The 27,898-nt window shown below is 37.0% G+C and overlaps 1 protein-coding gene across 1 annotated transcript; it reads left to right on the top strand.

The window, feature by feature from the left end:
* Positions 1-41: 41 nt before the first annotated feature.
* Positions 42-27,898, top strand: LOC583726 (histidine ammonia-lyase). Its single transcript, XM_003725470.3, has 20 exons — positions 42-546; positions 2,024-2,114; positions 3,160-3,190; positions 4,672-4,746; positions 5,284-5,356; positions 5,702-5,768; positions 6,332-6,495; positions 6,755-6,894; positions 7,378-7,425; positions 7,995-8,046; positions 8,554-8,649; positions 9,754-9,908; positions 10,267-10,347; positions 11,037-11,102; positions 22,267-22,345; positions 22,944-23,030; positions 23,546-23,680; positions 24,126-24,234; positions 24,895-24,964; positions 25,479-27,898. Exons 1-20 carry the CDS (start codon positions 318-320, stop codon positions 25,632-25,634), a joined length of 2,004 nt encoding a protein of 667 aa, XP_003725518.1. The 5' UTR covers positions 42-317; the 3' UTR covers positions 25,635-27,898.

The following is a 27,898-nucleotide window of genomic DNA, read 5'->3' as shown; positions in this document are numbered from 1 at the left end:
ACAAGTTGAACGAGTTCCCGCAATAAATAGTAAACAATTGAGCTAGCTTGCCAATATCGACACGCTTTATTTTTAGGCTACCGCAGGTACTGGTAATAATATTAGGCTAAGCTAGCCTGTCTACGTGTACGTACGAGTTCAAGTACAATTAATCTACATATAGATTTCTGTCATTGAATTGGTCCCGCCTAGCCTGTTACAACGTTACTGCTTGAATCCATGATACATTTTTGGAACGTTAGAATAAGATATCCAGAGTTTTTTCTAAGTAAAAGAAATAAGTTTGAGCTAGCAGAGAAAGTGAAACTAGGACGAAGATGAAGATCAACGCCAAAGTTCGTGGAGAATGGATCCTGATTCCCTGCAAGCAAAACCAGAGCACGATCGCATGGCTGGGCAAAGAAAGTCTCTCACGATACCGTGTTATGAAGAAATACGACGAGGAAGATGAAGTCTACGAAATCAGGAAAACTCCAGGGGGTAGCCTCCTCTATCCAGATGACCTGCTTGTTGATATCTTAGATGAGAACGATTTTGTTCATGTCGGTAGGTATGAATTAGATCCAGACCATATACAGCACGTTATTAACTTATTGTTGGAACAGTTTTTGAAAATGTAAATTAGATCTAGAGTCTAGATCTATAGTCTAATTATGTGTTTCATTTACTTAGAATATTAATTAATAATGAAGGATATGAATAAGAGTCAGAGCTGGGTGGAGTGTGGAGAGGATATTGTAAAGACAAGTGAAATGAGATCAAGAGCATGATTAGCTGGATCTGGAGGTGAGGAAAGCAGTACATTTGAAGAATGAAGGAAACAATTTTGACCTCTTCAGAACCATACCCCTCCTTGCTCACCATTCCCTGTTCATGCTTTAGTTACATTTATAATTTAATCACTTTCTTTGTCACTGAATACTACTCACTTACACGTACCACTCCAGCAAAGCATAGAGAGTCAATGCTAATGCAGAATGGCCTCTAGCACTGCATGCTTGCTGTGAGGCAGGTATTATTAGACCTATACACAAATATACACACCACACAATATTGCATAGACTGCACACTTGTAATCATGTCGATGCAGCTGTAAGCAAAGTTTGACACTAGACTTACAATTTGAATTTTTAAATTATTCTTTTTAACATCAGTGAGTTAAAAAAAATGTATTTTACTGCTATTTAGGTGTTTCATTAATTGTCACTAAAGTACTGATTTTGAGTGAAATCAATTGAGTTTTGTACAGTGCTGTTTGAAATGTTGAGAATCAGAAGCACAGCGTTTACTACACAGCCAGGATAGTGATGCTCCTTATGTGTGCTTACACCTGACCCCCTCTATCACACAACATTTTGTCCTGCTTTCTCATTGGTTGATTTAATGATGAATATTTATATGTTGCACCTTCTTAGACATGATTTAACTTTTCTTTCGTGAATGTAAAAATCTATCTTTATTATACTATTTATAATTTGTTTTAATGGTACACTATATTTTGTATGAATTGCTCATGCTTAAAATATGTAAATGAGATAAATAATAAAGAAGGGCATCAGACAAGCAAGGCATCCCATGCCCAGAGTTCAGATGATCGAGCACCAGATTTCATGTTAAACACACTTTATTTCTCCAAACTGTATTTGATTTGTTGTGGAGTAGACCCATGCTTAGAAACGTTGCCCTTACACCTATTTGATGAATGATGTTTGTACAAAAGCATGCACCAATAACGGGGCACTTGGCAAGTTGCCCAATTTCACCAATTTTTCCATTTCCCACAATAGCAATATGAGTGAATTCTAAATGTATGATGATAAACTCTACAAATTGATTTTAAAAAGAATCAAATTTATTTTATTATGTTATTTGTGAATAACATCTGTAACTAACATAAATTCTTTGTGATTGCCTTACTTTAAAGTTCAAAAGTTGAAAGTATCATGTAGTTCTTTGTTACTTTACAGTGTTAAATGGCTTTGTATTCTATCTATCAAAATGTTTTAATTGTTATTTTTTTTAGTGATGAAGTCGGACATGACCAACAAGACATGCTCGACCACAATCAACGGGAAAGGTTTTAGCATGGATTTTTCACCAGGCTCTCCACAAATGTATCCTTGTTATGAGAAGCAGAGTGTGGTTTAAGTTCCAGGTCAATGAATCTGTATTCAGGGTTATTGGCATTAATTGAGTTTAATAACATTCAATTCAATGTATGTACAGTAAATGAGAGATGGCCAAGATATCTGTGTTCAGTGTTTGGCTAGAGCATGATACTAATAACTGGAAATTTAATGTATCTTTGAAATAACTAAAAGATGATAGAAGTGCAAGCAAATTTTTGATGAGATTTCCTTCAAGAATTTTGAAGTAAATAGAAGTTCAAAACAAGAAGCACTCGGGTGAAATCGTGAAAATGAAGAGGTTGCAGTATGATATAGGTGTCATGATAAATTGATAATCATGTTTTGCATTATGTTATACTATAGCTGGCAAATATTGAAAAGAAGTGTGTACTATACCTTTAAACTTAGCACTAGGTTTTTGTTATTGTCACTTTGTGATTGATCTATCAAATGAATCAACTATAAATTTGAAGAATGTTTGTAATCATTGCCACTTAACAGAAAAAAGTTCCCTCCAAATTGAATTTATTTGGTGTAAAATCCTTTTTTGAATGGTTTCAAGTCATGCAGTCAAGCATGCCAACAATTTGGGACTGTGGTTGTGCTATTGTATACTAGTCGTATTTACTATTGTAATTAAAAAGTAGTCTGTTTGGAGGGAATAAATGGGAGAGTGCTCCAATGGCATGGCAATTATTCAGGTCAGAATAGCTATTAAAACAGTTATCCATGAAAAACTGAAAAACATAATATCATTGCACGTCGCCATCAAATCAAAAAGAAAAAAATATATATTAATAATCCAATTTAGCAATCTTTGCTTACTACCGGTACTACTCTGTATGTTATTGTTGTGCTTCTGGTTATAAATATAATAGAATTGAGTAAATTATTACAGACCTAATTATTTAATGCATTAATTTTAACATAATTTAATAGTACATTTTATGGTGGAATGATGGCATTAAGGATTTTGGAGAGAATGATTCACAAAAATATTCCTTGACTGTTTTTTGTCGATTTTGATCAGATCAAGCACATGTGGTGCAGACGTTCGTGAGGTAAGAAATTAGTGTAAATTAATTTACAAAAGATATAATAATAATGTTAGAAAATCTTGAAATGTACATTTGATATGTCTACTCACATCAAAATATGAAAGAGAGAGAGAGAAAGAAAGTCACTACACGTTCATAATGTTTACAAAAAAATGTCTTAAATCACATAATAAAATGTTCATCATAGCAGCAATATGATAGTCCACCATGAGACGGGTCAAAGTTTAACCTTCAAAGGCTTCATGGTTTGTGAATTACTATCTAGTCACTTTATTGATTTTTTACATTTGAAAAGAGCAGAAGAGAAGAGAAAAAGAGAGATTTAAAGAAAAGAAAAGGATAAAGCCATAACATTTGAAAGGAAGGGAAGGATGCAACTAGTTTCTGTGAGAAGCCATGCACATGTTCTCTGGCCAAGTACACACTGGTAAAAAATCAATATACACTGTATTGTTTTCACAATGGGATTTATGCAGCCATCCATGACTTGGACAAAATATTCAACTTGTGTATACATAGATATGTAGCTGCACTGAGGTGGCAGGTCCAGGGTTTTGTAAAATCCAGTGCAAGAAAATGATCTGCCCAGCAGTGAAAACAAGAAATGGGGTAATCTTTATGCATAAATTTACCGACAAGCAAATAACCGTGAAAAAAAAAGAAAAGGGGGATGGGGGGGGGGGGTTGTATGAGGTATGCGACTTGGGTTTCAAGAGGGATGGGGCATGAACTTGTACCCCCTCCCCCCTCCCAATCTACTAATGACTGCTCTGAAAAGCTACACTTAGAAGGAAGTCATCTAGTCTATGAATCAGACCCGTTTCTTTTCTTTTATTTTCAGGTGGGGGAGGGGTCATCATAAAATAGTTACATATTTGCATAAGACCATATATCCATATACAGTCATTTTATCACATAAAATGGGTAAGGTGGAAAGCATTCTGTAATTTCAATTTTCAAGGTGGACCCGGATGAGTTTTAAGGTATTATGCACTTCTGTGATCATAGCTAAATGGAAGATGGGTGGAGCATTCTGACATATGTGGTTGTGTCATGCTATAGTAGAGAGGGAAGGAGGGAGGAGAGAGAGTAGGAGAAGGAAAGGAATCAAAAGAGGGAAAAAGGAAAGACAGGGAGGGATAGAATGATAACAAAAAGTGTGTACAAGTACCTCCATTGCTAAAAGGAACCTTTTTGTTTTCAATTTTCAAGATCTTCCAACTAATACCACAAAGAATAAATATATCTGTAAGAGGTAAAGATACATAAATGGAGTCAAGGAGCTATGAGAGAGAGCTTTGATATCTGTATTTTCCCATTTATTTGATCCCAGTTCTTTCTATTTCTTTCATTCTCTATTTCTTTTTATTTCGATCTTTCTTCTTATTCAGTAATGGGAGCAATAAATGAATTACAATGTTATTGCTATATTATATACTCTGTTAACTTAATATATTTATTTTCTTGTTTTGATTCCAATGTAGATTCTCTATTTGGATGGCAGCAGTATGTCCCCTGATGACCTTGTTAGACTGGGAAAAGGTCAATACAAGATCAAGGTACAATGTTATATTCTGAGAGCCAGAAAGACATTACCTTAATGCCCTTCTGTCTCTCAACAGAGGATAAAGTCTTTGAAGTAAGCCATATGATTTTGTCCAGGTGTGGATTTCTGCATACTGCTGTCTTGTTACTGTGGTATCTCCATATCAATTTGACACTTGTATTTCAACATTTTATATCAGTGTAATAAAACACTGGGAGAGGATTCAGACTTAGATATGCATTCTGAAGTTTAATAGGACATAGCTCATTTTATTTCATTTATCAGAACTTTGTTGTACCTTTATTTATTAGTCGTGTACTAGTTTTAAATGATTAAGGAAAATATTATTGGAACTTTTGAAGACACTGTGAACTATTGTCAGCTAGTTATTTGAATGTTGATTACTGGGCAAAAGCAAACGACCCTTTGAAGACTGAGACATACTGGCAATGAATTCAATTTCTTCTAGCCTGACAATACCCAGGGACTAGCTTTGGTATATCCTGTCAATGACTTAATGAAAGATTCTGTTCATATTTCACACTTGTAGGTCACATCAGATGCTTGGGAGAAAGTAGCAAAGGCTAGAGAACTTGTGGACAACATTCTCAAAGAAAACAAAGGTATCACATTCTCCTGACATGGTGACATGCATTCTAATTAAGACTTTAAAAAACTTGAGTAAGAATGTTTTTTGAATGCACGTAATATATTGATTATCTGTTATGATTATTGATTTCCAGTCCATCCAAATGAAATTAGGTATTTCACAGCGAATCTTATCTCAGATTTAAGGAAATATTGAATATACAATAGATATAATGTAATATTCTTTAAACAGTTGTAAAATTTAAAATTTTGTAAGACATGGACTCAATCTAGGCCGGTATTATTTAGAAAATAATGTTTGAAACTCTTTTGCGCGAAAACTATTTTTTTCACATTGTTATTCATTTCTGTATCTTCAGTTGTGTATGGCATCAATACTGGCTTTGGGAAGTTTGCTCGAGTTGTCATTGCACCAGATAAACTAAAGTAAGTGATTGATGCAGCTCAACTTCAGTTCTGGTCTATGCTTGAATAATATTGGCATTTACCTGAATATACCAAATATAGAAAAATCATATTCCTTTTTACCATGAATAGTGTTGCTTTCACCAAATTTACTTAAACTGTAGATAAGATTATATGTGCCCTAAATACCAATGCATCCAGAGGAAAGACTTTTGGGAGAAGCAGAAAATTAATGGATAAACAGAGATAGTATTTGCATGAATGATAAACTGATTTCTTAACCAATTTAAAAAAGCCTAGCAAACTGAAGACAAGGGAAACAAATAATGGAGAACCAGTGACTATGATGCAATAGCTCAATGATAGATCAGTTGTCTCATAACAGGAGCTTCTGGGTTCAAAACAAATTTAATGCACTAGTGCCCCTTTTAGAGGCATGAATCTTCAGTATCACAAGTCTCTCTGAGACACATACACATGCTTTCTTAGCAGTCGGGTAAAAACAGCCATACAAAAAATGATAAAAATAACCTTCATTTTGACATTTATAAGTGTTTGAAATCCCTCTTTCTACCAACTATCAGGGAGCTGCAGGAGAATCTGATCCGCTCCCATTGCGTGGGTCTTGGCCGCCCCCTGTCCCCGGAACACACCCGTAAGCTGCTAGCCCTAAGGATTAACATCCTAACAAAGGGATTCAGCGGCATCTCAGTTCAAAACCTGGAGAAGCTCATTGCTGCATTCAATGGTGAGTTTAAACTATAGGAAATATAAATGTTGTATTTTTCAGCTGTGCATTGTGTATAGTTTGCAAGCACAAACATGTTTAAAATACAGGGTCCAAAAAAACTCTAGATTATATTTATAGGCCTTGTGCTGTAGTTGCTCCTGATATACAGCCCTGGGCTTGGGCAGCTGGGTGTGGCCCCACTCAAGACAATATTATATATTTTTGTTATATTATTTTTCTCATGGTTGATATTTGTTATGAATTTCCATCCTGTCAGCTTCCTGTCTGCCAGTGGTGCCATGCAAGGGAACAGTAGGAGCAAGCGGGGACCTGGCTCCGTTGTCCCACCTTGCTCTAGGCTTGATGGGAGAGGGCAAGATGTGGAGCCCCAAGAGTGGATACGCTGATGCCAAAGATGTAAGTCCATGATGATGATGAATGTTCTAGATATTGTGTGTTGAGAAGTAGTTGGGCATCGCTTTTAGCATTCTATCATGATAGCCTTGCTAAAGCATGGGTAATAATAATAATAATATGAGGCTGGGTAGAACATGATATTGGTATTAAGATATAGTGACTCATATATTTTTATGTATAGTCTGGCTCTTAACAGTATGATGATTCAACAACAACAAAATTTTAACCAAAAGTACAAATAAATTTGTATGAAGGTGTCAACTTCTTTATTAGTTTAAGAAGATAAAAATTGAGAGACGGACGATAAGGGAGGAAATGGCATTGTACAAACTTAGAGGGAACAATATGAAATCTTGCATGATTCTACTTGGCCTTCATACATGTACATAAATACATTCACTCTTTAAGAAAATAGAAGGTTTTAATGAATAGTTGACTGCCAATATATATATGTATAAATGCACCTATCTGTCTCTATTGCAGATTCTGAAAGCACATGGGTTGACTCCAATCGAACTTGGACCTAAAGAGGTATGTTCTTCATCATCAATTCCTCATCATACATGGATGCCAGAAAAGAATTGATTTCTCGAATTTACAGGTCTCGTATTATGTAGTGTGTGTATGAGGCCCACATACCACCTGTAAGCTTTTAAGGGTCTACAACAAGTAGCTAAACTACCATCAGTAAATCTAAACATGTGGTGAAAATTTGTGGCATGTCTCAAGTATTTTGTTATTTGTTTTTTATTTCCGCGTTTTGAAAATAATATATAATCATATACATAAATTAACAATTATATTTCTTCATTACCGGTATTCATAATTACAAAGTTTTCAGTACATAAAATAAGATGCATAGAACACCCATATTTTTCAATCAAAAGAGATAAAGTACACAAAACGCAGAAGACCGCCATCATGAGCTGTATGTCTTAGAACGAAAATTAAGATTATGGCTCATTGATATGTATCTGCGCTATATAAATTGATCTAATTTATTCATATATTTTCCCTATAACAGCTGAGATAGATATAGAGAGAGAGAAAGAGACATATCTTATGTGTTAATGATAATATTGTTAACTTTTTTTTTCTAGGGCCTGGCTCTCATAAATGGCACTCAACTAATTACATCGCTTGGAGCAGAAGGTAAGGATAAACTTGAATTGATAACTTAGAGATTAGATTTATGATTTTATACAGTGAAAGACCACCTAGTGGATAGGTATGGGGTCTTATATATGGACACAGGCATATAGAAATTTATTCTTTGATTCCTTTTAATAGCAGTCTTCATACCCAGGTTTCACTGTAGCATGTCTCATAAACACATCATTATTACAGGTGTCAATAGTTGTAGCTCAGTGTAGCTGCAGCATCAGTAGCAGCAGCAGACATGTAGTACCAGAGGTAGTAGTGATATAATAGAAATGTCCGATGTTGCAGAGTAGTAGAAGTAGCAGTAGTAGTAATGTTAGCACATGCATTTAATGAAAAAGAAATTAAAATATTTATGTTTTTATACGATAAGACTGTTGAAGTTTTTTTGCTGAATCAAAGTATCTTTTTATACTTCAACACCATGATAACAAATCAGAAGAAACAATTAACGACAAGATTACTAATCTCCATATTATATTTATTACCATTTCCCAGCTGTCGAACGAGCATACTCTATTGCTCGCCAGGCCGATGTGGTAGCAGCACTAACTCTAGAGGTCTTGAAAGGAACCACCACAGCCTTTGAGAGTTGTAAGTCATGTTTAAATTCAAGTTTGAAATTAAACTAAATTCTATTCTAATACATCTGATCTGCAAAATTATATAATGATGTTATATTGTCTGCTGAGAACCAGATCAAAAGAGCATTAACGCATACCATTCAGCAGAGAGTTAAAGAAAACCTCACCCTAAGAAATAACTTTACTTATTCTATTACTTACTTAATAATATTATTATTAATGTACAAAATTTCCCACCAAAGTGTATGAGAGAGGCATAAAGCAAGAATAGTGTGCAGTTTCTCAGCACAACATGGGCATCGCCATTTTCTTGATAATGTGATGTACTATGTGAAGTCATTTATTAAGTATTACAAATATTGGATGCTTCCTTCCCAGGTGTGTGTGGTGATGAAGCATTTCATTCACCTGCTATTATCCTTTGTACTACAATTGCCAGAACAAAAATTGCATAAATTAGTTGGTGCTCTTCTGGGGTGGGGTTTGCTCATAAAATGAAATAGATTTGTCATTTAACTGCTTTATTTTGGTATTTTTAAATGATCACTCCCCTGTTATATACATTTTTCACCAAATATAGTCTTCTCAGCTATGATTTTTCCTCATTGAAAAGTAAAGGTTTTGTTATGATTCAAAAATTCTTTCCAACTAAAGCTTTGTGAATGATATATGTACAACTCCAGGTGGTATGTCACATTATCAAGAAAACTGCTGTGCCCATGTCATGCTAAAAGGCATCACATCATGCCAAGAATGTCTTCATTTATATATCTCATGTACACTTTCGTAAGGAATATTGTCCATCAAACCGGCAGGAATACATCTCATTTATTACTTTGGGCTGAACTGACATGGATTTTTAATTAGTATCAAAGTCTTTTAAAGAAAATTGAACTGTAGTATTGTCAAAAATATGTTCTTTGTTTTCCTTTTTTTGAAGTTCAAAAGAGTGGGGTTTTAACGGGGTGTTAGAAAGCCATTTTTTAATTTTTTTTTTTTTTTTACTGATCACAACTTCTTTATAAATACTCTCATGGTTCAATTTCCATTTTGTTTTATTGACAAAACTCAAAACTAATGAAAGCTATCAAACTGCCATTCTTAAATTATCCAGGCATCCACCGTAACAGACCTCACAAGGGCCAGAGGCTGGTTGCCAAGCGGTTCCAGTCCTTGCTTCATTCTGAGGTGCATCCATCAGAGATCTCCATCAGTCATCGGTTCTGTGACCGGGTCCAGGATGCTTACACCCTTCGATGCTGCCCTCAGGTATGAACCAGGGCTTGATATAATAACGGTTCTGATAATTATAGGCCACTTTATATCAAGCTAGACTTACAACGTAGGCTCTCTAAAGAGTCAGAATGGACATGATTCACTGTCACACAAAAAACCCTAAGCCAACAACAACAACAACAACAACAAAAAGAAGAAAAAACAAATATATTACCTAAAAACTAAACAGAGATATATTGTTGTTATAGAGAAATTAATTGTTGTAGGGAAGTTTGTGAGCAACATAGTTGAAGAAATATATTTTCATGTTAGGAAGTCTTTCTTGACCATGTCTTTAAAGTTGAATATTTTCAAATACTAAATTCACATTTCTATTATGTGTTTGTCACAGGTGCATGGAGTGGTGTGGGATACGATTGAATTTGTCAATGGCATCTTGACTACGGAGATGAACAGTGCTACTGACAACCCTGTATCCTTCTATATCAAAACAATATATCGTCTGTTCGGAGCCAGAAAGACCTTAACTTTGACACAAATTTTATCTCAACGCCTTCTGGCTCTCATCAGACGATATTGTCTGATAGTAAATTTCTTTCAGGTTGAAAAAGAATATATCATTTATTTAGTGTTTTAAACTTTAATAGGTAGGTTCTCACCACTGCTGGGATGTGAGTTGTTTTTGGTGAAAAGTAGATCGTCTCCAATTAGCCTTGATATACACAGCCCTGTAATAGGCTTCAAATGCATATCTAAAAGGTTACTTTAGCATCAAACTATATTCAGACTACCTCACTTCTCAAACTCAGACTCTCTGAATTCATAAAGGATGGAGGCTTATTCTTATTTTTGTTAACAAGATACATTTGGTCCTTCAAATACCCTATGGTATGAAGTAGGTTTACTCACGACCTTGACTGAAGAACCTGACCTAGACAACCCATAGCAATTTCTTCAAGTTAATCCTTACATTACCAGTGGAAATATACCACCACTGGAAATATACCACCACTATGCATGATAGTCAATTACACTTGACAGTTGTATGTTACAAGCAGTTCTCATATCAAGAGAGTTGAATTAAAAGTTCTACATTTGTAGTTGATACCATATGGAATGTTTTCTAGAGAGTATTTTTTCCTGAGCTTTCTCAATAATCAGATGGTGTTTTCAGACCAGCATGAGATCCTATCTGCAGGAAACTTCCATGGAGAATATCCAGCTAAGGTAAGAACTTCATTCTAATTGAGAACAAAATATCCTTCAATAATAGACATCTGCAAATGTTCTCCACGTCTGCAGGTATTCACACACACTCTTTCAGTGTAAGGCATTGAATCACTCAACCGCTTTTAATTGACAAGGAAATCTGTATAATGTGAAAAAGCAAAGTGATTGCAAGAAATATGGTTACAAATCCTGTCTCTTATCTTCTTAAACCATATGTATTCATTTTACTTATTGTAGCGGAAGCATCTTTGACTTTGTTTATTGGTCTTTCTTTATTATTCCAATTCTCTTGTTGCTCCTAATGCTCCGTAAAAACTGCACAAATGAAAATAGATCGAACGGATCATAAATCAACTGTTCATAAATATACATATTATGCCTAGAGAAAACCTGGTGACTTGTATCAATAATATGCACCTTACAGCTAATTAACCCCTTGTTTGAACCTTTTCCTTATCTCACACATTAACTTGTACTGCATATAAACTAAATACAATTCTAACTGTTTGTTACTACCAGTACATGTATGCTTAATTGAACTAAGTCAGGCTTTCTGACATACATCCTTTGTATCACTTCTATTCATAATTACAGCATGTATCTTTATAACTAAACCATCTATTAATTATCAATATAAACTTGTATAAATCATATAACAACTTTCTCATATTATGCACCCTAAGTACTCATCTTAGTACATTGACTCAAACTAGGCAAATCTTTGTTTACATTCTTGCATACGTGTACCTTTCATTCGCATGCCGTAGTGTACATTACATAACAATAACATTCGGTATGTGAGCCGACCGTCTCGGCTACTGTGCAATGTAAGTTACATCCATGTAATGTACACAACGAGTTAGGTGCGAATGAAAGGTACTTAATCATAGAATATCGCATCATTACAGCATTTATATACAACATTCATCACATTGCATCATTACATACCTTCATTCTGCCTTCTTAAAGTGCATCAAACTTCCATACTACACAAGGATGCCTCCAATATCAACGGATTTCATCCACTGGAAATCAAAAAGGGTGCCATTTCTTTACACGAATTTAGTAGCCTCCAGATGGCGCTAAACATAAATATAATCAATCTACTTGATCGACTTAATAAATGAATTCACATCGATCACTGAAACATGGCTCCTTTAAATTATTCTAAAATTTACTAAACAATCGATTGACATTATTAAGGAATTACCTATCCCTTCTAACCTATTTACTGAATGTAGTTCAGCACTCTTTATGAAAATTTCTAACCTTTGCAATATCGATGACAACAATATAAATTATATATTTATATCTCTGTCTTGAGATTAATTTTCAAAAATCACATAGGGCACATGACACACTATATCAAACCATCAAATAAAATTCCCTGAATAGTATTAGCTTTAAAACACATTTACGTGGAAATACCAGTTCTATCAGCATTACTGACTCGGCTTGTATTAAATAAGTCCATACACAAGGTTTCTTCAACAGCTATATAACAAATGTATCTGGCTTGAACCAAACCTATACTGTGCTGTTTACCTTACTGGATTTAACAAAATACTTTTAAATTCTTTAAACAGATTTTCGTCTCAATATGAGTCCAAATGCAATTATTGATAAACACTGTTTTCATGCTTTATCTAGAAATGTTAATTTACTAGTTTCACATTTACCGGTAATCTTAGTAGCTATGAGAAAACACAAAAAACATGGCTTATGTTTTCAAAGTAGAAATGTTCACATTTAAATAAATATCACTTCATGGTGAAAAATGCTATAAATGCAATATAACCACTATACTACCAACAAATATCTGGAATTTAGCAATTTTTAGCCAAAAAAAAATAAATTCCCCTTTTTGGAATGTGATAGCCACTTAATCACATAAACATGGACATTTCAGTGGATTAGCATGATAAATCGATTCAGAGATTACTAGAACTGACCTGTGAAGAAATAAATGGTTATTAGACAAATACATAACAACACATGCATACATTTAAATGCATTGCAGTTTACAATGAAAGTTTTATGTCTTTAAGGAAAATTTGTCCAATTGCAATTTTCACAGTTCAATTAGTCTCAATTCAGGCAGCAGAGTCTGTAATAAATGAATTTGTATAGTCTCACGTGCAGACCCTGAAGAAGCAAACAGCCTTCGTTCTAGACCGTTTCAAATAAACGTTTCTGGGGATAATGTAAAGCAATTAGTCTTATCCACAGACCTGTTGTTTCAATAATTCCAGTCTTGACTAGAAATCTTAAGGTCTTACTTAAATAACAAGTTTAACCCTAACTAAATGGATTCCCCGCGAAATTATCAAATGTCGGGTTCCTTGGCCGGGAATTCCTCTTGGTCTTCACGTGGTAACAGAAGCACCAGTTTGTGGATAGGACGCTCCAATTCTTGAAGAGGGTTCTTACGCTTACCGCTATTACATACTCTGGAGTCCCCCACAACGAGTTTCACTTTGCGAATGTGTCCATCTTCAGATGGAAAGACTCTGATAACACGTGCTAGTGGCCACTGGTTTCTGGGTGCATTCACGTCCTTCACAATGACAATGTCGCCGACTTCAGCTTCAGGTTGTGGGTGAGTCCACTTCCGTCGGACTTGCAGGTTCTGAAGACATTCCTTCTTCCACCGATTCCTGAACCCCAGAACTTTATGAGATGCTGCACTCTTGGCTTGAAGAGCTGTGAAACGACGAAGTGCTTGAATGAATGAATCGTAGTCAAGCTCTTGATGACTATCTTTCTTGATTTGACGCCTTTTCTTTCTTTCAAGCAGACTCTGGTTCTTCTGGATAGATTTCAGGATCTGAATTTCATCTTCAGAGGCTTTCTTCTGATCGTGCTTTAGAATTTCAATCTCTGCTAGATGAAGATCCTGCACAGTAACACCCCTTTTGGTTGTTGGGTAGTCACTTGCTTTCTTATCACGCCTGTCTTTACAATGTACTCTATTGGCGGCGTCAGTTAATCTCATGTAGGCACATTGACCATACCCTGTTGTACTTGCATCTGCGAAGTGATGATACTGTACCGACTTCACGGCCTCGAATTCAGCAGGCTTGTAACATCTAGGGATAGAGAGTGATTGAAGTTCCAGTATGTCTATTCTCCATTTCTTCCATCTTTCTCGCAGAACATCTGGAAGCAGATCATCCCAGTCTGCTGTCAGCTTACACAATGTCTGGAGAATCTGCTTCCCTATAAACATAACTGATGCCAACAGTCCTAAGGGGTCATAAATAGACATGACTGTGGAAAGTATCCCTTGCCTGGCTAGGGGCTTGTCCTGAAGTGTGATTCTGAAGTTGAATGCATCGGATTTGACACACCCTTGTACACCAAGAGCTCGCTCTAGAGGTAAATCATCATGATGCAGGTTAATCTCTCTGACATTCTTTACCCTGTCTTCCTCTGCAACAGTCTTCAGTACATCTCTTGAATTGACAGCTTGTGATAATTCTGCTCCTTCATCCTTTCTATCAAGGAAATCAGCTTCCATTAATTTCGTCACTCTTGCAGGGGTGATCTCCTCCTCTACTGATGTGTTATGAGCGAACAACACATCCTTGTTTACTGTCCTTAGCTCAGCAGGAATCTCACAGGCTGTCAATCGATGACTTACACCGACGGGATCATCTTCATAAGCATACTTGTGTTCATCTTCCTTCACAGTACCCAGGATGCTCCATCCAAGGTCCGTCCTTAGACCATACGGACCATTATCATCAGCAGGAGGGATGACATCTCTTTGTATGAGTGCCCTTGCACAGTCGTATCCAATCAATAAACCAACTTCACAACTTTGCAGGGGCATGAGATGATGTGAAATCTTGGATAAGTGAGGGATTCTCATTGCCATCTCTGGAGTGGGTATGTGATCACGGTTTGCTGGTATAAACCCTCTGGTGTAGGTTGTCGGGAGAGCAATCCGTTGTTCTCCATCAAATGATCGGATGGTCAGACCCTCTATGCGCTGACTTGGTACTCTTTCATCCATAGCAGACATCGTTGAAAGAAGAAGACTGACAGGAGCTCCCTGCAGATTCATCTCATCCTTGGTTTTCTCTAACATGAAAGTGGTGTCAGATTGGGTGTCTATTAATGCATACACCATTCGTTCAACTGATATGGTAGGATGAGATAACCAAACAGGAACTATCATCGTGCTCTTCCTGGTGGTCAATCTACTAGTATCGGTAGGTTGCTGACTAAATGAAGCATGAGACCATGACGTCTGAGTTTCCATGGGTCTGTCTTCTACATTTGTCTCCGTCTTTGGTTCTGGTTTCTTCCTATCTTCATGGAGACAAGATGGATGTCTCCCTTGACAAATACTACAGGTACTTCTCCATCTACAATGCTTGGACATGTGGCCTGCCTTCAAACATCCATAGCATAGACCTTTCTCTCTTATGTACCTTTTACGATCTGTCATGTCCTTTGATGCAAATTCACTGCATTCTTCTAGGAGGTGATCCTTCTTACACAGGTAGCAGGAGCGTTGAATATTTCTCCTCTCCCTCTGTCTCTTGTTGTCTGAATTGGAAGATGTAACATTGGTGTTGAGAGTTCTAACATCTGGTACAGGCTTCAGGTGGTGTAAAGATGTGATTGGATAACATGCTATCTTAGCCTCTTCATCTATGAACCTCACAAATACTTGAAAGGGAGGAAATTGTCCTTTCATCTCTGTCCATCCGATGACCTTACGTGACCATCTCATCACAAGCCAGTCTGGCAATTTGGCTAAGAGCTTCTGATTCTCCCTCTCATCGTTTAGGTGGTGTAGATTTCCAATCCTATCCATTGCAGTGACACATTGGTGGAGAAAATCAGCTAGGTTTCTTAGACCAAGTGCATCTTTCGAAGAAATCTTAGGCCATCTGTCTAGCTTGTCTCTGAAAGCATTTGCTATAATGAAAGAATCTCCATACTGTTGAAAGATCAGATGAACGGATAAATAAGAGATCACTGTAGACAAGGTTCATGTATAAGTGGCCATCTTGAAAGTGCTTTATTCATGTATCCTTCCGCCAATCGCGGCCTCATTACGCACATCAATGAACTATTCATGTTGTTCATATAGTACCACAACATCCCCCTTCTTTCAATGACAAGTTGATAGTGCTCTCATTAACCAGTTATATCTTCCCTGCTCAATAGGCACTGTACATGACGGAAATTATCCACTAAAACAGTAACACAATTTAGAAATTTCAACAAGAGGAAACATTCCAAACATATTCTTCTTTTCTTTTTTTTTTTTTTGAGAAGCACAGTACTAAAAACTGTTCAACTAAAACTTACAAGTACCTTTCAACAAGAAAAACAAATTTTAGAATGGTAAAATAGTGTCCTCCACTATAACAGGCATATTTTGTCGCTGAATCGACAAACTTGTATAATGTAATTCAACTTTTTATAATTTACATAACTTTTGCTGGAATAAACTAAAGTGATTCCATATTGCTTTCTGGCAAACAGTTATAAACAACATTTTCCTGTGAAAAAACGTTTTTCATCCCATTTCAATTAGGACTTAGCAATACGACAAATCAGCGTAACAAAACTATAATACCTGGTCATTTGTGTGGAGAGAAGAAATATCATGCACGAGCACGACATACAATTGTTAAATTCGGTTCTGTATACAGAAGAGATTTTCTGTTGAAAGATAGCCAATATTAAGCGTGGCAGTTATATAAAACATTTTGGTTATATACATGTATACTGATTAAGAAATTTAGTAATTAAGTAAATTAAGAAATAAGAGCTTTTACTATCATCAATGTAATTATGTTTATCAATCTATTAATCAATGAAGTTTTTATTCTTGATAACGAGATGGGGGATTAACCTTGCGACCATATCGTGTGACATAGGCAAAAGAATCAGAACGAGGGATTGAACCATCGAAATCCTGTGTTCCTGCGGGTGTTGTGTAGTTGTCACCATCCTCTCTTGGAAGATGCTCTGTCCCTGGTGTGGGTGCTGTTGCCGTCTCTATTTGTATCGGCATCTCTCGCAGATGGGACCTGTTTCTCCTTAACACCCTGCCATTTGGTGTTGTCACTTCATATGATCTTGGTTCTGGGCAAACTCTTGAAACCTCAGCCGGCAGCCATGTATTGTCGTCTGGATGCAAAGTTCTGACTTTCTGGCCGACCTTCAGGAGGGACAGTACCCGACCGGCATGTCTGTCATGGTCGGTCTTCATCATATCCCGCCTTCGCTGGAGCTGGTCGTGGACATCGCCCATCTGTCTGTCATGATCATGGCGACCTGGAAGGGTTGTCTTCATTTGCCTCCCAAACATCATTTCGGCAGGAGATGGCAGGTCCGATTGAGGCGTTGCTCGAAGGTGGAGAAGTGCCTTTTGGACATCTTGTCCTGTCTGTTTGCACTTCTTAATCACCGACTTTATGGTGCGTACCATCCGCTCAGCTAGGCCATTGGAGCGCGGATATCTCGGCGATGAGGTGGTGTGCTTGATGTTCCACGACTCACACATGTCTTTGAAAGCTTTTCCAATGAACTGGGGTCCGTTATCAGATATAACTTCGGAGGGCACTCCCAGGAGGCTGAAGGTTTCTTTCATTACGGTAGCAACTGAAGCACTTGTGGTGCTGTGCATTTTCCTGATCACAGGGAACTTGGAATGATAGTCAGTAATGAGTAAGTATTCAGTTCCATCAAGAAAAAACAGGTCTGTGGCTACCTTTGTCCATGGCGTCATTGGAACTTCGTGCGGTTGTAGTGGTTCCCTTTGTTGCCGATCCTGGTTCTCCTGGCAAGCAGGGCAAGTCTTGACAAGGTTTTCAATATCCTTATTGATGCCTGGCCAGTATACCGTGTCCCTTGCTAGTCTACGAGTTCTCTCTATACCCATATGACTCGTGTGTAGCTGCTCCAGGATGTCTGATTGCAGCGTTGAAGGTATCAACACCTGTCTTCCTTTGAAGATAATGCCGTTGGCGACACCCAGTTCCTCTCGGTATGACCAGTGAATCCTTGAGCTGCTTGGAACCTGCTTAATCACGTCTGGCCATCCATCGTGAATAATTCTACTCAGCTGCTTCAAGTTTGGATCGCTTGCTGTCTCTCTCTGCAGCTGTGTCTGCTTCATAGGTGTGAAGCTTGCCAGATCATTGTCATGATTCTCTTCTAATTCCATGACTTCATCTACATGGAGCTCAACGATGACGTCTCCTCTCTTTCTGGGGTTTGGCAACCTACTGAGTGTGTCTGGTAATGTCATCTGACTTCCGGGCTTGTATAGGATATCACAATCATAGCCCTGTATTTTGACGAGAAGCCTCTGTAATCTTGGAGGCGCACTCCCCAGGGGCTTTCTACAGATCGTTTCGAGTGGTTTGTGGTCAGTGTAGACTGTGAACTGGTTACCAAACAGATATGAATGGAAACGTGTGATCCCAAAAACAAGTGCCAATGTCTCTCGCTCGATGTTTGAGTAGTTTGATTGTGCATCTGACAAACTCTTTGAGGCGAATGCGACTGGTCTTTCATTCTGAAGGAGGCAGGCTCCAAGTCCTTTGAGCGATGCATCTACCTCTAGTACTGTTGGGACACTGGGGTTATAGTACCGTAGACACTTTCCTTCTGAAATTTCTGATTTCAATCGTTGAAAGCATTCCTCATGGTCCTCCTGCCAGGTAAAAGGAACATCTTTCCTCAGAAGATCACGCAGTATTGCTGACTTTTCAGCATAGTTTGAGATGTATGGTGATAAATAGGTCATCATCCCTAACACTCGCTGGAGATCGTCCTTGTTCTGTGGTGTAGGCATTTCTCTGACATCCTCCAACTTGCTAGGATCTGGTTGTATGCCTTTGTCTGTGTACAGTGAACCAAAGAAATTGATGCTTCTCGCCTTGATCACACACTTTGTACTGTTGAACACCAGACCTTCTTTTTGTGCAACTCCCATCAGTCTCCAGAGATTATCATCATGCTCCTGTTCAGTCTTGCCAAATACAGCTATGTCGTCAGCTATACCTTCACAGCCTGGCGCCTGTGCAAGGATTGTGTCCATCCTTTGTTGAAAGATGTCTTGACTCACCGAAAGTCCAAATGGAAGTCTGCGAAAGCAATACCTTCCAAATGGTGATCTGAATGTAGTAAGCTCCTGCGATTCTTCGTCCAGGTGGACTGACCAATATCCTGCCTTTGCGTCCAATTTCGAGAAGTACTTGGCCTGTGAGAATGCAGGATTGAGCTCCTCTAGAGTTGGAATCTTGTGAGGGCATCTTTTCAGGTTTTGATTGAGCCTTTTGGGGTCAAGGCAGACTCGCAATGACCCATCCTTCTTCAGGGCTGTGGTGAGGGAACTGCACCAATCTGTGTGATGAGTAACTTTCCTAATGATGCCGTTACTTTCCATCTGATCCAGCTCTTTCTTGAGCTTGTCCCTCAGGTGGATGCTGCATTTTCGAGGCGCATCAATTGATGGAGTTGCATCCTTCTTCAAGTGCAACGTTGCCTTGCCACTGAAGTTCCCAATCTGGTCAAACTGGTCTGGGTAAGCCGCCTGTAGGTCTTTAGCTGACCTGATGGGAGGAAGATCATTTGGACTGTCCAGGCCCATCTGTTGTTCTACTGTGTGAATCGTAACAATCCCTAGCTTTCTGGAAGTAGGAACTCCGACAATGACTGGTCCCTTTACGTCCGCAACATACCATGTTTGGTCTACGACCCAAGGCGACCCTTCATACATCATCGACATCATCAAGGTGCCTAAGCAGCGTAAAGGCGTTTCTCCGTAGGCAGATAGTCGCGTAGTAGTGGGACGGATAACATCTTTCCATCGAGCCCTGTACATGTCCTTCAGCGTCCGCAGTGGCAGAACATTACCGCTGGCTCCTGTGTCAACCTTTGCATTGAGGCGATGATGACCCCTCAGGTCTGGACATATGATGTTGATACTCGCATATGCTTCGGTCTCCTCCGAGTCAATAGAGTTTAGCGATATATGTATCATGTGGAATTCACGTTCCCCACTGTCCGGTTGGTTTGTGTCGTCCGGTCCAATTTCGTCAACTTTACGCTGGTTCCTGCTATGAAAGGAACCAGAGCTACCAGTGCTACCAGTGCTTCTAGATAAGCTCTCTCATCTCCAATGAGCGCATATCCTCTCACAAGTTCCAAGGGCTGGCCTTTGAGGTACTTCTGCAAGTAGAAGAAACGATCCATAGGCTGTATACCGCTTTGTTCAATGAGAACATCAAATGCATGCTTCCATGCTGGGTAAGTCAATGGATCTCCTGCAAAGATTGCTGGTTCTGGTAAAGGAAGCCTCGTCATCCTCATCTGTTCAACCAGAAATCTCATCGTCTCAGCTTGAACGTTCTGCACACTGTCTAACTTAGGTTGACTAACTTGACTTACTGCTTCAACTTCTTCCTGGATGTCGTTCACCTGGATGTCGTTCACCCAATCCTGGCAATCCTGTAGCTCCTGCGGTTCAACAGGAAGAGACTTCTTCGACTTCTTAGATGAAGTTCGAGATGAGGGTCTAAGGGCTATCAATACATCAAGAGTCTGTTTCATGATGTTGTTGTGTGCTGTTTCAACCTCATCTAGCTTGTCATCACTGTTGTCTTCAACTTTCGCAGTTGCTCTAAGTGCAGCCAACTCTTCTTGGGTGTTTATCAGTTTGTCTATAGTACTTTGTAGAGCATCTCTGGTCTCCTGTACTGTCGACGCTTCGCTTTCATCACCAAGTAAAACTCGCAACTTGTTTGCGGTTCTATTCCAGGACTTAATGCAGCTGTCAAACTCTTTGGATTTAATTTCCACTTGCCATTGTAGTCCTTTCTCTGTGGGCTTGGGTTCACGATGGGGTCTACTTTCACCTTCAGTGTCAGCCATGATGTAATAGCTCTCTTTCAGTTGTCGTGGAGACGTCTAGACGTAAATGAAGTTTTTACTGTAGCGGAAGCATCTTTGACTTTGTTTATTGGTCTTTCTTTATTATTCCAATTCTCTTGTTGCTCCTAATGCTCCGTAAAAACTGCACAAATGAAAATAGATCGAACGGATCATAAATCAACTGTTCATAAATATACATATTATGCCTAGAGAAAACCTGGTGACTTGTATCAATAATATGCACCTTACAGCTAATTAACCCCTTGTTTGAACCTTTTCCTTATCTCACACATTAACTTGTACTGCATATAAACTAAATACAATTCTAACTGTTTGTTACTACCAGTACATGTATGCTTAATTGAACTAAGTCAGGCTTTCTGACATACATCCTTTGTATCACTTCTATTCATAATTACAGCATGTATCTTTATAACTAAACCATCTATTAATTATCAATATAAACTTGTATAAATCATATAACAACTTTCTCATATTATGCACCCTAAGTACTCATCTTAGTACATTGACTCAAACTAGGCAAATCTTTGTTTACATTCTTGCATACGTGTACCTTTCATTCGCATGCCGTAGTGTACATTACATAACAATAACATTCGGTATGTGAGCCGACCGTCTCGGCTACTGTGCAATGTAAGTTACATCCATGTAATGTACACAACGAGTTAGGTGCGAATGAAAGGTACTTAATCATAGAATATCGCATCATTACAGCATTTATATACAACATTCATCACATTGCATCATTACATACCTTCATTCTGCCTTCTTAAAGTGCATCAAACTTCCATACTACACAAGGATGCCTCCAATATCAACGGATTTCATCCACTGGAAATCAAAAAGGGTGCCATTTCTTTACACGAATTTAGTAGCCTCCAGATGGCGCTAAACATAAATATAATCAATCTACTTGATCGACTTAATAAATGAATTCACATCGATCACTGAAACACTTATAATATCTTCTTAGAGTCAGAATGAAGTTAACTCAATTGATTCTGATAGTAATCACCCTTCTGGTTCTTTGCAGGTGATAATTCAATATTTGCTCCATCTTTGTAGTGAGAGTGAGAATATTTTGGCTTTCATGTCGCTAATGTTGCTGCCATCAAAATGTACATCAACTGTTTATACTTTCTGATGTATTGTGTATAGGACTATATATACACAAGGTTCTGAATCCTTATCCAGATTGTGAATCTTGGATGATATGTTTGTCACTGTACAGGTGCTGGACTACCTTGCTATTGGGATCCATGAGCTGGCCAGTATCAGTGAACGTCGCATTGAGCGACTCGTCAACCCGCGTAAGCTTTATCTCCCATCCTTTCTTTTCTTTAATTACAAGAATTTTTTCAAGAGATACGATTGAGACACCACAGGATATCAAGGTTTTGAAAGAAATTGTGTGGATATGAGATTTTAAAAAAATATTATATATACTCTAGAAACTTCTTGTCTTTTGGCTAGATGGACAGGAGAGATACATCTATATGTCTATTTTTAATTGTTGTAAATACCCTCAATTCATGATATATTTTTGACTAAATATTGAGAATTACTAAATTTTGCAATGGAATTTATAGAACTGGTCTATTTTATGTTGTATATTGTTAGGCTGGTTTAGAGTAGGAATTGAAATCTCAGATAGATTTTCTTTCAAGTCTAGTTTGATGCATGATATATCAATGCAAGCTAGAAAGATATCCAAGTCATTGACCTTTTTACATTTTATTTTTCTTTCCCCTTTTAAATCCAACAGTCTTTTTCAGGACTATACCCACATGAAAAAATGCAAACCTAATACATGGCACATTTTTCCTTTTTTTTTAAAAACAAATTAGTTCTGTTGACAGGCTAAAAATATGATCATGGAAAACATCTTTTTTTATTTGTATTTGATAGATCTGAGTGAGCTGCCAGCTTTCTTGACCAAAGAAGCCGGTCTGAATTCAGGCTTCATGATTGCACACTGCACAGCTGCAGCCTTGGGTGAGTCAGTCCTGCCTTGTCATTTTAATATCTTTTTTTGTTGTTGTCAATTAACTCAAAATATGTTTTATTAAATGTTGATTTATGGCAACTGTGCGCCAGAAAGGTTCTATGCATATTCACTTACCTCTGTATAAAATAATAAACAAATGTCAAGAGTATTAACTTTTTATCATCATAAAAAAGAACTGCCACGGTTTACCACCTCATATCTGAATGAGACTTAAGAGAAATATCTCTTGACTTTGGCGAATAACCGGGTGGGGGTGGAGGGGGGTCACGTACAAGCCTCCCAATATGAAATATATAAGTGCAGGGCGTGGGGCAGTTACAATCCCTTCCAATTGACGAGCTAAATATTCTTTAGGCTTTAATGTGTAATTATGCCATTTTGGTGGGTTTTTTTGGAGAGGGGGGGGGGGGAGGGTTTGTGCCCCATGCCTCCTGGATATACCACTGCCTGCATTGTGATCATATTGTATTTATCATGTTTTTAATTTTGTTTCTTTCATCAGTATCCGAGAACAAGGTGTTGACTCACCCCAGCTCTGTAGATTCTCTGTCGACCAGCGCTGCCCAAGAGGACCATGTCTCTATGGGAGGCTTTGCTGCCAGAAAGTGTCTCGAGGTGGTGGAGCATGTCGAACAAGGTATACAATTTGATCATTTTCTGCATTTTTTCTTCTGGTAAAAATTTGAACTGATGTTAGAGAATCTAGAAGAGCATGAAATATGTTTTTCCTCTAAAAGTACTAATGTCAGGAAATTGGAGATAACTTGATGTGTTCCTTTTTTAGATTATCAACATTTTAAAGAATTCTATTTGTTAATTTTGATGTAAAAACAACAACAAACAAATAAACATACAAATAAAAAATGAAACAAGTTTTTTGTTGCTTGACAAGCTTGCTTTTAGCATGAAACAGTCCATATTTCTAGGCAAACTGAGTATACAGTGTGATCAAATTTTGAACAAACTTAATTGATCTCTACACTGTAAGTGCCTGTTGGGAAGACTTAGACCTGAACATTTTATTATTAACTTGTGTGCGAATGCAGTGATCTAAAGGATATTTGTTTCTCTCATCCTCCTAGTGCTTGCCATAGAGCTGATGTGTGCCTGTCAAGGTATAGAATTCCTGCGTCCTCTGACCAGCACCAAGCCTCTGGAGGCTGTCCACAAGCTCGTTAGGAGCGTTGTCCCGTAAGTATCCTACACGATTCACAATCTAAGGCTTCATACATGAAACATGGAGCGAAAGTCACGTTAAAAACTCACATGCAATTCCTAAATACATGTCCATGCTTCAGGCTGGTTACATGTCATTTTCCCTAAGTGAAAAACTTTAGCAGGAGTGATGCCTCAGTTTCCTTTTTTTTGCCAGGTATAAAAAGTTGTATTTGATTTACTTGAGTTTCATTTATTACCAGGAAGATGCAACCGAGTGATCAAACCTAATGATTCTATGTCATATTTAGAAACCAATCAGTAAGTGCTATGACCTGGTATTCTGATTTTGAATTCTGCATCCTTTTCTCGAGGAAATATTGAGATGCATGAAGGTTATCAGCTCTAAATTTCTTTAATTTGTTTAATTACTATTAGCTTCAATTTTTATTCAAGTGACTATTGGTTTCTTTCATACATATAAATTTGAATTGTCATTCATATAATTATGACTAGAATTCCATATTTATTTCATTTTCAAATGGCTTACATTCATGAATTCTCTCTCTTTCTCTCTCTTTCTCTGTCTCTCCCTCTCTCTTGTTCTCTCTCTCTCACTGTTTGTGTGTCTGTCTGTCTCTCTCTCTCTCTCTTGCTACATCTACCCCCTCTCTCCCTCTCTCATCTCTCTCTCAGAGCTCTAGAGCGTGATCGTCATCTCAGCCCTGACATGGAAGCCATCACCAAGCTACTTCAAGAGAATAAGGTAAGACTGATAACTGTTTGCGGTTTGTCAGTTTCTTATTCATATGTTGTGTGATAAATTGTGAGATACTTTGGGATGCCATGTGTGATATATTTATATTTAGTGATATATTGTGGTATAGTTGTAAGATATATTCTGGTATATTGTGAGATATATTCTGTTATATTATGTGATATATCATGATATGTTATATGGCACTGGTATACTGCGTGACGTATTCTGACAATCTGATAGTCTGCATACTAACTTAGGAAGAATAAAGTTAAGGTAATTACTCATTTAAAATTTGATTTTCACATTTCATGTGACTTAATTAATTGTTAATACCCAAGAAGTACATAAACAAGACAAATTTTCTCTATGCTATTTTCTTTTCCTGAGTCATTTCATTTGCAATTGTAACATTTAATAGGAGACATCTGTTCCACGGTAAGATTTGTTTTACATGTACTTCAATGTCATATTTTTTTAGATGACTTGGCCTTTAAGTTTGTCTTTTTTCCCTATTTGCTAGGTTTGGGAGGTGGTCAAGCCATACATGGACATCTACGAGTCGGAACAGCTGAAGGAGACTAAAGTCCACTCCCCAACGTCCAGCGTCCTGGGAACGACCACTCGCTCCAACAAACGCAAGCGGACCAAGAGTATGAACAAGGCAGAAAAGGTCTGAAAGAGTTAGGAAAATATCATGCCGTGGGTGAAATAGCATTTTTAATATACTTTCATATTCAAAATTCATGTGAGGGAGTACAGCGTGCTACCAAAGAAATTTATGTCGATTTTTTTCTCCTATTGTCAAATTGCGATACTAAAATGTGAAAGAATAGAATTTATTTTAGTGAGATGTGAACACATAAAATGAAATAATTGTCATTTGTGCACTTGAGAATATCATTCAACCTAATCATGTGATTAATGACCTACCATGTGTTCTTTATTTTGAAACATTTGAAAATGAACATTGTTGTGACAATTCTTTTCTTCACCATGTTAATAAAAAAAAGGCTGAAAAACAAGGGTATTAAAAGCTGAAATATGTTGGCAAGTCTGTATTCACGTATGGCACATTAATGTTATTAGATTGTTGTTCTTTTATGGCTGAATTTATTCATGTTAATATACATGTATATATTTACTATTTACACCTTCATTTAACAAAAAAGCCTAATTAATCCACTATACAGCAATATTTGATTGCTTCTCCATTTTGCTGTTCATAAAAAATATATTTCTTCTTTTATGTTGTACATGTTTTACCTTAAATTTTAATCTGTCATGTGACTTGTCACTCCTTTTTATTTGAATGCAAGAACAATGATTACACACATTCATTTGAAAACGTGCTAAATTAATCCAATATTAATACATATACTCCAATATTAATACAGATATCGAGTGCTCCTGAATTCAATATAACAGAATGTATGCACTGACAAATTCAAAATTTCCCAGGTGACGATATATTTCACTGAGGTCGACATCTGTAAATCTGTAATTGCTGGAGGGAAAATGTGTATTTGGTGGTAAATACGTGTTATATTAATTGTTTATAACAAACATTCAGTTTTTGTTATATGAAATAAAGGGCATTTGCGATTTCATACCTCGTTTTTTCATGAGTTGTGACTACCTCTTGATTAGTTTCATGTAGCCTTACACACTGAATGCACATGATTGAGCACATATAATAAAATGTGTGTCATGTGATAGCTTCTCAGCCAATGGGATGCTCTTTAACAAATACCCTTTTTTATTTGTACATTGTTCAATTTACGTTTTTATCATTCTGGTATTCTGTATTTGAAATATGAGCTTAAATATGTCGCACTGAAATTTCATTGTATTCAAGGTTGGTTAAAGCTTTCTGTAAATATATCAGTCAATGCCCAGTGCATATAGTTATCTGCAGTGACTTTTAATTAAGTTAGAGCTTACGTATAGAATGTTCCAAATTTGCTCTTCATGCTTTTCCTTTTTTTAATGTTTCATGTTAGCCTATTTAGCATGATTTCTAAAGACGTACATTTTGTTAATAATTGCTCTCCACATGAAGAATATTAAGGTGAAGAGAAATGTTCTATTTTAATTGTGTTGCTAAGAAATTGTTGAGTTATTATTCTTGAACTACGAGTTCTTAAATTTGTAGAAAGATATTGCTTTTATTAGTAAGCAAGCTCGAGAGAGAATTTGTTTTTATAGCTATTTAAGGTCAAATGGACATACATGTATCAGGCATGCACATATTACTAGAAATTAGAAGAACATGATAATAGATCTTTTTCATTAGTAATCAAGTTTGAGCGATTTAAAGAATGGAGTTCAGTCCATTTCATTTGAGATTTTATATGGCATCTGTGTATTACAAGAAGAAAAAAAAAGACTTAGAGAAGGTAGTTTTGTCTTTACTGAAATAAATAATCTTCATGAAGCTTTCAAAATCTTTCTTCACTGAAATTTTGTAAATAACTGTATAGGAGATATCAACATTGCATTGCTGTTTTCATTATAACTTTGGCTGTAGAGTGATTGGTTTGTTAAAAAATATCAGAGCATTAATTGCATTTAAGATAAATGCATGTAGATATATGCATTTTTCTGAGTCATCACATTCCTGATGTATTGTAAGTTTTGAGGATCTGTATTCCCTGTGAATATTCATGACTACCGAACCATGATATCAATCATTGGATCAATAACAAAAGTAGAATTGCTTTTTAATAACATTCTGTTCTCATTGGTCAAACCTATGGAATAATTATGGAATAGAAAAAAAATCAGTCAATGCTTTCCAATAGTATTTTTTTTAAATGACGAATGCTGCAAATGATGAATTGTGATTTGTATTCAAGAAATATGTATTCCAGACTTATTCCAAACAGTGCCTTTCTTATTTTGCTTTGTGTGAAATATATTCTGCCAACTTTTGAAACATGA

The sequence above is a fragment of the Strongylocentrotus purpuratus genome, unplaced genomic scaffold (assembly GCF_000002235.5).
Source record: "Strongylocentrotus purpuratus isolate Spur 01 unplaced genomic scaffold, Spur_5.0 spur5_scaffold_6, whole genome shotgun sequence".
Classification (NCBI taxonomy): domain Eukaryota; kingdom Metazoa; phylum Echinodermata; class Echinoidea; order Camarodonta; family Strongylocentrotidae; genus Strongylocentrotus; species Strongylocentrotus purpuratus.
This window is presented reverse-complemented; position numbering and strand designations above follow the sequence as displayed.

What these genes read in the sequence shown, in the direction of transcription:
- LOC583726 (XM_003725470.3), top strand. Translation starts at nt 318, where the DNA reads ATGAAGATCAACGCCAAAGTTCGTGGAGAATGGATCCTGATTCCCTGC. An exon ending in GATACGCTGATGCCAAAGAT is followed by an intron (nt 6,895 to 7,377) that starts GTAAGTCCATGA and finishes TCTCTATTGCAG; the next exon opens with ATTCTGAAAGCACATGGGTT. An exon ending in CTCGTTAGGAGCGTTGTCCC is followed by an intron (nt 24,235 to 24,894) that starts GTAAGTATCCTA and finishes TCTCTCTCTCAG; the next exon opens with AGCTCTAGAGCGTGATCGTC.